Here is an 11517-nt window from a genome sequence, read left to right as displayed (position 1 = left end):
CTCCTGCGACGACTTGGGCCGCTTGCAAACTTGTCAGCGGGAGAGCAAGTCTGCAGTGGCAACGGAGAAAAGCCGAAATGTGTGGAGGTGATGCCAGTTGTCTGTATGCACTGCGGTCATCATGCTCTCGGCGACAGCTGGTGATTCCGATACGTACTCGAAAGTCACTTCATGGTCTGCAATCGTCCCGTGGCTTCGTTTTCGACCTAGTCTTCTTCGATCTCGCCCTCTTCAGATCCCGAATGGACACCAACGTCCTCCTTGGCCTCCTTAGCCTCCTTGACCTCCTTGGTCTCCTTGACGTCGTTGACTTCCTTGTCCTTGCTGGCTGGCGGCGGGGTCCTGTTCTTGTGACGTGTATCACGTTGGGGGGTGCGCTCACGGGGTGTTTTCTCTCTCTTCACTCTCTGCGTCATTGTTAGCGGTCTCGAGTCCAATAAAGTGGGCGTTAGTGGATGTCTCGTACCTTGGAGTCCCTTGAATCCCGTCGGTCGCCATCGTCCTCCTCGCGGCGGCGGCGGGATCCAGATGGGCGCTCATCCCCATAAGGGAGCTCGTCATAAGACCCCATACGGCGCCGGTACAGTCTCTCGCGTTCTTCCTCCCTGTCTCTTCTCTCACGGTCGTAGTGGCTATCGTCATCGCGGCGGGATCGATGGCGGTCATAGTCACGGTCGCGCTCACGCTCACGCTCGCGGTCTCTGTCCCGTTCCCGCTCCCTCTCACGGCGAGGGGGTGGTGGCGACAGGCGGCGGTCCCGCTCCACCGAGAGAAGGCTCTCGGCCATGGTTGATTTGCGGTGGTTACGTTCGCGTTCGGCAATGGCCTTGCGCCTGTCCGCCTCATACGCGTCTGGCTCCGGGCTACGACTTCGCCTAGTAGCACGGCCACCGCTACGATGAGATCGCTCACCTCTAGATCGGGGTCTCTCGCGGTACAGGTCGCGCTCGCTCGAGTCGCGACCACGTCTGCGACGACGGTCGCGGTCGGCCTCTTCCTCTTTCTCGCGAAGTCTCTTCATGTACCTGTCAAAGGTGGCAATACGAGCATCTTCCGAAGTGACTGCCTGGAATGCGGGGTTTTCCGCAAGGCGAACCTTGACCTTCTCGTACGTGTCATCGAGGATGATAGGGGGGTCCATACGTTTCATATACGCCCGAAGATCGTCAGCTGCCCTTCGCTGCTGTCGCTCTAACTGTCTCTCGTCATCCGACCTCTTCGTGGACCTCTTCTCCTTGGCCTGCAATAAATGTTAGCTTTGCCAAATATCCTTAGGGTTCTCGATACATACGCGTTCGAAGAGTACCAGGAGGGTATCACGGTCAATGTTAGCAGTGCGTCGACTCTTCTTCATAACGGCATGGAACTCCTCGAAGGTGGTCTGGGGGGTAATGTCAAAACGTTCATCCTATGACTAGTTAGTGAATTGTAGCAACGTTGGCAATTTAGAACAACATACATCGATGACGTCGTACACGTCGTTTCTAGCGCCGCGGATGGCCTTTTCTTCTTCTTCGACGAGATCCCAGAATAGTTCCTGGGGGGTCGAGCCTCCTTGGCCAGCCATGGCCTTGTACCGATCGTCGTTTTCGATGAACGGGTGAATTTGGCGCCACTTGGTGCTGGCGTTGATCTTGCCGTCTTTTCTGAGTTCGTTAAGGAGGGAGATGAAGCCATCACGAGCCTTGCGCTCCTTGCGGAACTTCTTGTTCTTCTGCTCCTGTTTAGAGTCGTTGAAAGCACGCTCCAAAGCCTTCATGTGGTTTTGGAACGCAATCAAAATATCAAACTTGCTCAGGGTCTTGTACTTCTCATCGTTCTGGAAGGGGGTCGTGGATGAAATGAGGCTCTGGGCGTCGGACCAGCGCGTGTAGGGCTCCAGGTTAAGCTTTGGCAAGAGATCAATCAGACCGTCCATAGCAGTCTTACGCATAGCAGCTTGATTCTCCATGTGGGCCTTCTTGAGCTCGATGAGGTACTCCTCAAAGAGTTGGCGACGTTCGGCTTCTTTGTCGGTGGACCTGAAGATAGTCTCACCCTCAATCATCGGCCGAGCAGTCTTCCACCTGGTGTAGTGCTTGATCTCTGGGTGGCGCTTGAGCATGGTCTCAAAGTCAGTACGCAGCTTGGTTAGTCTCTCCTTTGCGCGCTCCTTGTCTTGGACGATCATGTCATGGCAGTACTTCTCGAAAGCCGCTTTACGGTCCTTCGGGTCCTTGATGGCCCTGTACTGGGGGTCCTTCGCAATGGTCCGCAGGGTCTGCTCCCAGGTCCAGTCAGTCTGGACGCCACTACGCTTGAGCAGCTTGACGAAGGCGGCTTCAGCCTCTTCTTGTGTGGCATACTCGGGCTCGTTGCTCGCAGGGACGAAGGCTTTGGCCGTCGCGTCGCCGCCGTACGTCAACTGGCGCGACTCGTGGAAGGTATCGCGATGGTCGCGGTAGGAATCGTAACCAGCATTGGAATACCTGTCAGAAGGCGCTCCTCGGTCGTACTGCGTCGCAGGCCTGTTGCTGTCAGTTAAAGCAGGGTGCTGGGACCTAGGGTTTCCGTACGCAGGCGTCGCGGGGCCTTCATTGGCCCCGAGAGCATTTTTGTACGCTTCAGGCATCTCCCAAGAGCTCGTCTTGGTCTCGGTGTTGTACCAGTACTTGCGACCGCCTTCCGCGGTGTATTCTTTCCATGGCTGGTTGGCGAGGGCTCTCTGACAACCAATTAGCAACCAATCGCACAAATTCAGCGGGGGGCATCATACCTCGGCCGGAGTCATCATGTCCTCTGGCTTGGTCCATTGCGTGACCTTGGTAGCGGGATTGTAGTAGTAGGCTCGGCCGTCCGGCGTGCGGTGCTCCTGCCACGCCGGAGGCTGGCCATATGGGCTGCCGGCACCATTCATGGTGAATGTCGTCGATCGATCGCTGATTAGAAAGTCTTGGGGCAGTATCCGAAAGTTTATCGTCGCTGTTGACTACAGTGGCGATTTGTAGACACTATGGACGGCGAGCTGGCGTAGAGGATAGAGGAGTCGTCGCGTGGAGGCGTCGCGTGGAAAGGCTGAGAATATTTGCGACCGTCGGTCGGAATGAGCAATTTGGCGCTTGGCGCACGGACTGGGGTAGCTTGGTGGCTCCGCTCTTTAGCCTGTCAAGCCATTATATCTCCGCTGAAGTAAGCCAGTCAGGGGAGCTTGCGCACCGTGCTAGTGGCGCAGAACACCCGGAACTCAGACTGTCTGCATCTCAACCCATTGGACCTCTCATCGAGGCCCTTGCCGCATTATACTCGTAACAGCTGAGAGTTGTTGCATTCATTGCTAGTCGCACTTCTTCATGTTGCAAGCTCAGTCCAAGGGTTGAATTTCCATACTGTGAGGACTTTCCGAGATACTCTCGTTTCCGGCATAGGAGCCCAGCCAGCAATTCTTAGAAGACACCGTTGTGAAACTGCTCTCCTATTCCCTCGCGGTTGAGCGATGAGCCGTTATATCCCACAGTACACAAGATAGCCCGACATGGCTATAGATGAGAAAATAAGAGAGCCTGCCGCTGTGGCGGACTTCATTGAGAACGCATTTCTCTCATACTTCATCCCTAAAGCAACAAACCTCAACCTCGAAGAGGCATTCAGAGGTGTCGACGACACCAAGGCCCTCTTCGACTCCATTGCGCGGAGAGATGCTCTTTTCTTTGGTAAATCAAAACACCAACACTCATAACCTTCTACGCTAAATTGTGTTTCAGATGAGACCGTTGACGTGCTCCTCATCTTGAGGGCACCCCTTGTCGACGAAAAGACGCTCCGCTCTCACTTTAGCCGCCTGGCCATCATACTAGAAGCCCAAATCGTCAACAGCCATGCTTCAGACCGCGAAAAGCCCTCGACAGATGTCATATTTCAGGGCAGTGTCGAGGACACCTCCGATCCCTTCATTGTCGTAGACGAGCCAGAAGACGACGAGGACAGCAAAGACGAACCCGACGATGGCAACCGGAGGCAACCACACATATACGCCGTTTGGAAGCTTCCCGTCTTCCTCTCTCGGCCACGCATCCGCCTCCAGGGCCCCTATGCCATCTTCACCGCCTCCGCCGGCATAAAGCCAGCCTCGGCAGTTAACTCCGGGTCAGCGACGCCGGTGTCCCCCGACGGCCGTAGTAAAAACGCTTACGGTGGTGGCTACCTCCAATCCGGCGTGCCCTCCGGGCTTAACCTCCTCGAACCCTTCACCAACGACCCGGGCCTCGGTGGCGTCGTCCCTCGCCTCTCCGCTCTTCGCGTCTCCCGCGTTGCCCCCGTGACACAACCGAAAGACCAGACTCGGGGCCTCCGCGCCCTCGCCCAACTGCGCACTCGCATCTTCCCCGCTGTACACACCCGCGTCCGCTTCTCTCGTCCCAACAACATGCCTACCAGCCCAGCCCTTATTGCCCTCCTCGAAGTCGACTTCACCCCCTACTTCGATTGCCCCATCGAGCTGACTAGCATTAAGCTCTCGGTCGCTGACGGTGGCGTCGTCGATGACCTGAGCTCCCCCGCCGGCCTCTCCCTCCCCATGGCCTGCGTGCCTCTCGACCATGTGACCTTCCTCTACCGCCTCTCCCCGCAGCAGCTCGACCTCCCCTCCAAGAACCCCAATCGCGACCTCAACATCCACATCGAGGCTGTCATCCAGAAGGAACCCAACGTCTGCACACCGCGCCTGAGCATGACCTGGACCACGACCCTCGACTTCACTCTCCCCGTCAACCCGGGATTCAACGCGGCAATGCAGCCAATGCAGCCTATACAGCGCTCGCACCGCCCCTCCCAACTTTCCATAAGTGGTATCGAAGCCGCTCAGTCCCTCATCGCGCCCGCCGTGTCCCGTCCGGACTCCCTCCCGGCCCTCGAGGCCGCTACCCGGACGGTCGAGGCCCCGCTGCCGGAGCTGGGCATCACCATGACCTTCTGCGGACCCACGGAGCCCGTATACGCGGGCGAGGTCTTCTCCTGGACGGTATACGTCGTGAACCGCAGCACGGAGACCGCCAACGCCGCCGTCCCGCCGCGCAAGCTCGCCCTTGTCGCGCTCTCGAAACGCCGGCGCAACGAGATCCGCCTCATGCGCCCGCCCTCGACGAGCGGAAAGGGCAAGACGGCCGCCAACGCCAAGGAGCTTGCGGACGCGGTTCTGGACGAGAATGTTCTGCACGCCATGCAGCGCAACTCGGCCGTAGACTCGACGGAGGTCGTCTGCCTGACCGCCGACACGAGGGTCGGCCCGCTCGCCCCCGGAGCCTGCCACGTAGTAGACATCAAGTTCCTGCCATTGAAGGAGGGTCTCGTCGGCATCGAGGCAATTAGGGTGATAGACTTGGGTTCCCAGGAGCATGTAGACGTCAGGGAGCTGCCCATTATGTATGTGGAAAAGCGGCCGGAGGAAGCGGAAGAAAAGACAGAGTAAAATGCAGAGGATATTGATGCGGCCCCGCGCCCCGTTTAAGCTTAATCTATCGCCAATGATAGCCTTCAGGAATAATGCTACCCATATGCAGACCTCGGCTCCAAGCGATGCTATGCTAAGTCATGTTCATCAAGTGTATCCCATCCCATTCCCTGGCCCAAAGTTCAGACCCCATGGTATTCGCATGCCTGTAATCCATACACGCCGTATTAATGCAACGCAAATCATAACAAATCGTCAAAGTCGTCATCCCATCCAAGTCGCGCGTAAATCGACTTCGGTTTCTCTTGTAGTGGCGGGCTTGACTTGGCCATCGGCGTGGCCGCCACCTCGTCTCCCAACACATCCGTTGTTCGCTGCTTACACGGCGTCGCCGGCAAACCCACGTCCGGCGACGGCGATCGCATAGGATCGGGCCGTTTCCGGATCACGCTGCCGGGCACACTCAAGTACGGAGCCCTCGGGGGCTTCCTCGCCATCAAAGGCGATGATGGAGGTATAGCGGGCTCGCCGCTTGGCGAAGGGTCACTAAAAGGCGCTCCGCGCTTCACAGGAGTGACTTGAATAGCAGAGGATGGCGTGCTGCCGAGGATATCGATATAGCCCCTCCGGGGCCCAGTCGAAGGAACCCTCGACGCACTCGATGGAGGAATGCTCGACAGCGGTATGGGTATGCTGCCGGAACCCTTCGATTCTGCTGCGAAAGCATCCCTGAAGCGGTTGCTGGCCGGTGTGACCTTCACCTGGACCGCATCGAAGAGCGGGTGCCGGGTCGGTTTCTTTGATTCTGTGGCAAGAGTCAGCACGGCACGATATTAGTAGACCGACGCACACAAGGACATACTCTTAATCGAAGACAGCCCGCCAGAAGCCCGCTTCTCCGCAGCCTCGACGATGGCTTTGCCCGCCAACTCGCGGTTCGGCCTTCTAAGAGCTGTGATAGCATCCTTCAGCTCGGCCTCCACCAATGCCTTCTTCTGTGCCTTGACATCATCCAAGGCCGTCAAACTATTACTCCGAGAAAGCAGCCCCATCCTATCGACGGATGACTTTCGGTCGAGGTCGCTATTTTCTCGCTTGAACCCGGGGATATTTGCAGACGTTGCCGATCTCAACAACGCAATCGCGTTGCTTGGGCCTCTGGAGACACTACGACGCGACTGCTCCTTGAACAACGCCTTCTCGATGTTCTTCGTCGCCGGCTTGGAGGCAGATGGCCGCTTTGCCGCAGCTCCTGGCTTTGCATCAGATTTGCCGGACGATGGCTTCGATTTTGGTTTGGGCGGGGCAATAATGACAGGCCCGCCAAGTTTACGGCTGATGGAGTCACATATCTCGGGTAGCCGAGCGGCGAAGCTTGACATGTTAGCCAAAGAACAACAGCTCACCAAACGGGCCCGGACTTACAATGGCATGACGATGTCGGTGCAGAAGTCCTTCAAGGGGTCTGCCGACGCTCTCTGGGCCGGCTCTCCGCCAGCTGGCGCAGTTACCTGGGAGTCCTCCAGCATTCTCATCTCATCCGAAGCAGTGGACTGCCAAATGCACAACCGATCGGCGTGCACGTCCGCCAACACAGGGAAGTTGTGCTTGCTCCGTTTCTTTGGTAGAGCCTCGGGGGCTTTCTCGACCTCCGTCTCCCCTAAAAGCCCGGGCAATTGGCTTTCTCCCTCTCCTTCAGCTGTCCGCAAAGGTTCAAGCGCAAGGATCTCCAAGATGAGAATCATCTGCAGCTGCGTCTCTCGGGTCCTTAGAAGGGTTACGTGGGACTTGATCTGAGTCGGCGTGATGGTCGCATCGTCGTCATTGAGTTCCGGCTTGTTCGAGTCCCACCACTTGCGCACAAGGTCGTCCTCGCCGGGGTACATGCCGTCCTTGCCCAGCTTCATCTTCTTGGACTTCCTCCTCTTCGGCTTGTTGCCATCGTCGGAACTGTCAACATGCGTCTTGAGCTTCGAGATTACATCTGGTATTGTTTCGCGGTACTTCTTGTCGATCTGAACTGTGGTCATAACAAGGCTCTTCAAGAAGTCTATAAGATCGTTCATATTCATAGTGCCGTCGCAGTCGAGATGGAACGCAGCGCGAGCTCGAGATAGCGGTCCTTTTGCAAAATACGCCAGAGATCCCTGTGTCGCGATGTCAGCCCAAACTCCCCATAGAAGTAAACAAACATACCATTGACTTGTAGAGCGCTTCCATGTATTGCGTCCTGATGCTGTCCATAATATCGCCTGCTGTCTGCTGCATGCTGGGTTCGGGAACCGGCTGTGGTGTCGGCTCCACGGCATCCAGATGTGTCTCGATCCATTCTGTTGGCTCATCTTTCGCTGCCACCACCTGGTTCAAACCGCTCGGGGTTTGCGGTCGCGAAATATCATCGTCAGATCTGGTCCGCTTCTCCGCTCTTGTCGCATCGTCGAAGGTCGACACGGACTGCGAACGGCCCCGTTTCCGAACAATCGACTGCTGCAGCGCCTCGATCGCCAGCCTCTTCTCCTTGTGTCCCTTGTGCAGCCCCGGCGTCGTCAGCGGCAACTCCTGCCGCTGCTGGTGTTCCCTCATCTCCTCCGCCAGTCGCATACGCGCAACATGTTTTCCCGTCACTGTGGCCTTGGCTGACAATGCCAATAAATCCACCCACGAACCGAGCTTGCAGACGGTGTATAGCGCGTTGGTTCCGGGGGAAGCGGCGCGTTCAAGCGCGTAAATTGCCTTGGAGGCATCGTTGCGCGCAAGGAGCAGGCTCGGTTTTTCTGCGACGCGGCCTTCGAGGTCTAGGATCTTGACGTGGGACTCGTGAAGTCGGCTGGATGGGAGGTCGCCATGCGGCGCACCAAGGTCGAGGCAGGACAGCGGAAGGTCTTCGCGGGGAAGCAGCATGAGCGGCTGCAGCGTGCATGGCTTCGCGATTATGCTGGGGGGGTGCGCCTACGGCGGCGGTCAGCGATGGACGGCGACGCGATGATATCCAGCGGGAGCGGTGGCCTACCTTGACAACAATTGGTGCTTTCAGAAGATCTCCCATTGCGTGGGAGCCACTTTGCTTCCTTTGCATGAGATCCGCGGGCAGCGCTCCATGTTTGGAGTTTAGAGAGCCATCGGAGCTGGGCGTGAGGATTCCCGATCTTTGACGCGACGCGTCTGAGGGTGGGAACAGTTTGAGTGAAGACATGGATTCATGGGTGAGAAAGTGCTGAAATTCTGGAATAAAAAAAGGATTTTCAGGATAACATGAAGTCAAGTCACACACGTAAATCGTGGTCCAGGCCTTGCAACATGAATAGAGTAGCTAGGTGAAATCACGGACGGCTGCACATGGGTGGAGGGGCAGGCGAGAAATTGATTGAAATGCTTTGCATGGCGTCACGCGTTGGTGTTTTAGCGCATTCCAGCGTGTCTATGACCCGTGTGGAGCGCGGGAGCGGCTAGCCGCTAGCGTTTTCGGAGGAAAGACGGCCCCACTATCAACATCTCCGTTCCTCCGTTTCTCAGTCACTTGCCCCCGAAGCACCTCAGAACAACTAATGGATGATAAATCACAGCCTATCTTTGAGATTCTCTATATGGTGGGTTTTTCTAATTTTCTATAATAAAGGTTACCTTCATCTTCCGTAGTATTCAAAGTGTATTAAAATATACTTATAACCAATTTGCCTTTTGCATGACTACGGGTGTTGGAAATGTTGAGAGAAGGACGAGTCGTCATCACTAATTCATGTCCTCTCTTTATTATCTCATGCGTAAGCATCAGTATTTTATGAGTTTATGTTATGCCATATGAAGTTGGTTCTGCGCCATGATTCCATCAAGATTATATGTAATCCGACAGTAAACACGGAGATACGTCAAGTAATAGCTGCGTTCTTAGGCAGGCAGCGTAAGGCGAGGAGACACTGACGCCTCCGTACTCAATTATCTAAGTCACAATTTACTCTAACTCTTCTCGAAGAAAAAGTACAGTCAGATGAGTCACCGGAAGCTCCAATGCTCGCCTTAAGCTTGGTGCCGAGCCATTTTGGCCTCACCACAAATTGGCCTCAATCCCACAAATTTGGCCTCACCCATCTCCGCCTGCCCCAGAAAACCTATATAATCCCCTTTCCTGTACTCTTACCTCGTTTTCTTTTTCTTTTCTTCTTTAGCTCTCTTAGCCACAAGGCTATGATCAAGTGTAGTATCTGTTCTTGTCAGTTTAACCAACTGATACGCACTCCACGGAGTGTGAAAACCAACTGGTTTAAACCATTCTTTAGAACTATCCGGGTAGGACAAGCCTCTGTGTCACAGGCATCCCTCCCCTCTGGCGTGCATCCGTGTACCCTTGTGGAGGAGGTTGTCTCATCACACATGTTGTCCTTTGCCCACTGTGTCCCTGGTATTACACTGCCTCCAGGCGACGCGAAAGTTATTTCTATCCTTCGTTTCCTCATTGCGGGTGCTCTGGCTTGTCCAGGGACGTGAAGAGGATACAAAAGTGTGTCAGGTCACGGCACAATGAGGCTATGGATATACATCATCATGATTCGGCAAACTACGCTGAATTACACACTGCATCATGACTATTTAGATCGAATATCAGGAAGCGCCTACAGGCCAAGGGAAACCTGTTATTTAGCCAGTGTAAATGTTTCTCACGAGTTAACATGTATGCGACTCAATCCAAATGTGATACTACTGCATTTTACCCTCTCTTGGTTATGGCTCATCGCCACTTCACATCGCCGTTCGGCCATTTCCCCTTTGCCAGAGCTCACCAATAGAGCACTGATCCTTTAGTGAACCATCTACCCCCGTCGACCAAGCGTCCCGAAGACGAAAACCTTGCCCTCTCAACCTCATAGGTGCCACAAGCTTCGCTCAACTCGTCAATCCATCCCGGCTCCCAGCCTCAAACTCCTCCTCGGTTTGAGCAAGCCGGCTGCGGTCTCCGCCCCTCTTCTCAGAGTTCGACCCAGCTGTTCCCTTCCATACTTCAACAACTGAAACGAATTTGGGGGGGAGGCTCCGTCGGAAAGACCCATCCGCTCCGCTGAAGCTAAACAACTTCCCGTCAGACTGTCTTGGACGAGGGACACAAAGAACCAGGGTCGTGCTGAACTCGATCCAATTCTCCTCGTCTACCAGATCGTGGAGTACAAGTATTCATAGGGCCAAGGACAAGGGCATCACACCCGTCCAGATTTGACACATGCTACAACGTTAAATCAAGAGAGGTCGCATTCGGCTACATTCATAGGACGATGCCAAGACACGGAGGCTGGCGACTTTACGTGCGCTGGGAGGAAATCGAACATGGTGACGATGGATCAAGGAAGGCTACCATGACCTCGGAGGTTGGCAGCATAGTCATCGCCATCTTCTTCATTTGCTTGATAGCGAACTCAAGCACGTGGCATGTTTTACAGGCAAAGGAATTCATCCGGCCATGCTCTGCAGGCATGCCGTGCGTCATACAAACTCGGCCCTCTTCTCTCTGTCCCCCCCGACAAGTCCGCACGTACGTGCGAGCAGCTAAATCTGCCAAAAAACCAGCTCGGTCCTCGTTCCAACACGGTAGAGTTCCTTCTATTCTCGTCGTGTCTCCGAACTCATCTACTCTAGTACATGCACACGTCCTCACCCTTCACTTTACCGCACTGGGAAAGGTCCTGTGTGCTTGCATCGCCCGAGCCACAGATCACTTTCGTTTGTTGCTAGGGACCATTTCCTTGCATGACAAGACAAGCACGGAGAAAGGGAGGGGTGTGGGGTGATCTTGCAGGCGTTCCAAAGGGGTTCCCATAGTTTGGACCTTCATGCGCAGGGCTCCTGATCCCTGGGGTATATCCCACGATGCTCTCACAACCTTATCCTTCATAAGCATACAACCCCCGACTGTTTCCAGTCTCGACCAGATGCCATCTATGTTTGAGCTGATTACCAGTTGCCAGATCGGGTGTATTCGACCTCGGCCCGTGCAAACAACCCTGTGGTCGGCATTGCATCGAAATCCTCAGCCGACGGATGCCAGACGTCACATCGCAACGCCCTCCAGCCCCCCCAGCCATCGCCAATCCCATCCCAGACAGCCG

General features: G+C 55.4%; 3 protein-coding genes across 3 annotated transcripts; 1 reads left to right on the top strand and 2 right to left on the bottom strand.

Moving 5' to 3' along the window:
- Window positions 1-206: 206 nt before the first annotated feature.
- EsH8_VI_000550 (uncharacterized protein) lies at window positions 207-2896 on the bottom strand (the record flags this gene model as incomplete). Its single annotated transcript, XM_083271803.1, has 6 exons — window positions 207-407; window positions 467-1240; window positions 1292-1408; window positions 1460-2507; window positions 2556-2704; window positions 2756-2896. 6 exons carry the CDS (start codon window positions 2894-2896, stop codon window positions 207-209), a joined length of 2430 nt encoding a protein of 809 aa, XP_083126977.1.
- Window positions 2897-3511: 615 nt separating this feature from the next.
- Window positions 3512-5443, top strand: EsH8_VI_000549 (TRAPP trafficking subunit Trs65-domain-containing protein; the record flags this gene model as incomplete). Its single annotated transcript, XM_083271802.1, has 2 exons — window positions 3512-3689; window positions 3741-5443. The coding sequence occupies 2 exons, from the start codon at window positions 3512-3514 to the stop codon at window positions 5441-5443; spliced, it is 1881 nt and encodes a 626-aa protein (XP_083126976.1).
- A 224-nt stretch (window positions 5444-5667) lies between these two features.
- Window positions 5668-8618, bottom strand: EsH8_VI_000548 (DNA replication regulator SLD3-domain-containing protein; the record flags this gene model as incomplete). Its single annotated transcript, XM_083271801.1, has 5 exons — window positions 5668-6230; window positions 6288-6799; window positions 6851-7572; window positions 7622-8374; window positions 8436-8618. The coding sequence occupies 5 exons, from the start codon at window positions 8616-8618 to the stop codon at window positions 5668-5670; spliced, it is 2733 nt and encodes a 910-aa protein (XP_083126975.1).
- Between the last annotated feature and the right edge of the window lie 2899 nt (window positions 8619-11517).

Source organism: Colletotrichum jinshuiense, chromosome 6, assembly GCF_051148585.1.
Source record: "Colletotrichum jinshuiense chromosome 6, complete sequence".
Taxonomy (NCBI): domain Eukaryota; kingdom Fungi; phylum Ascomycota; class Sordariomycetes; order Glomerellales; family Glomerellaceae; genus Colletotrichum; species Colletotrichum jinshuiense.
Note: the sequence above shows the minus strand (reverse complement) of the source record. Positions and strands in the feature narration are given on the sequence as shown.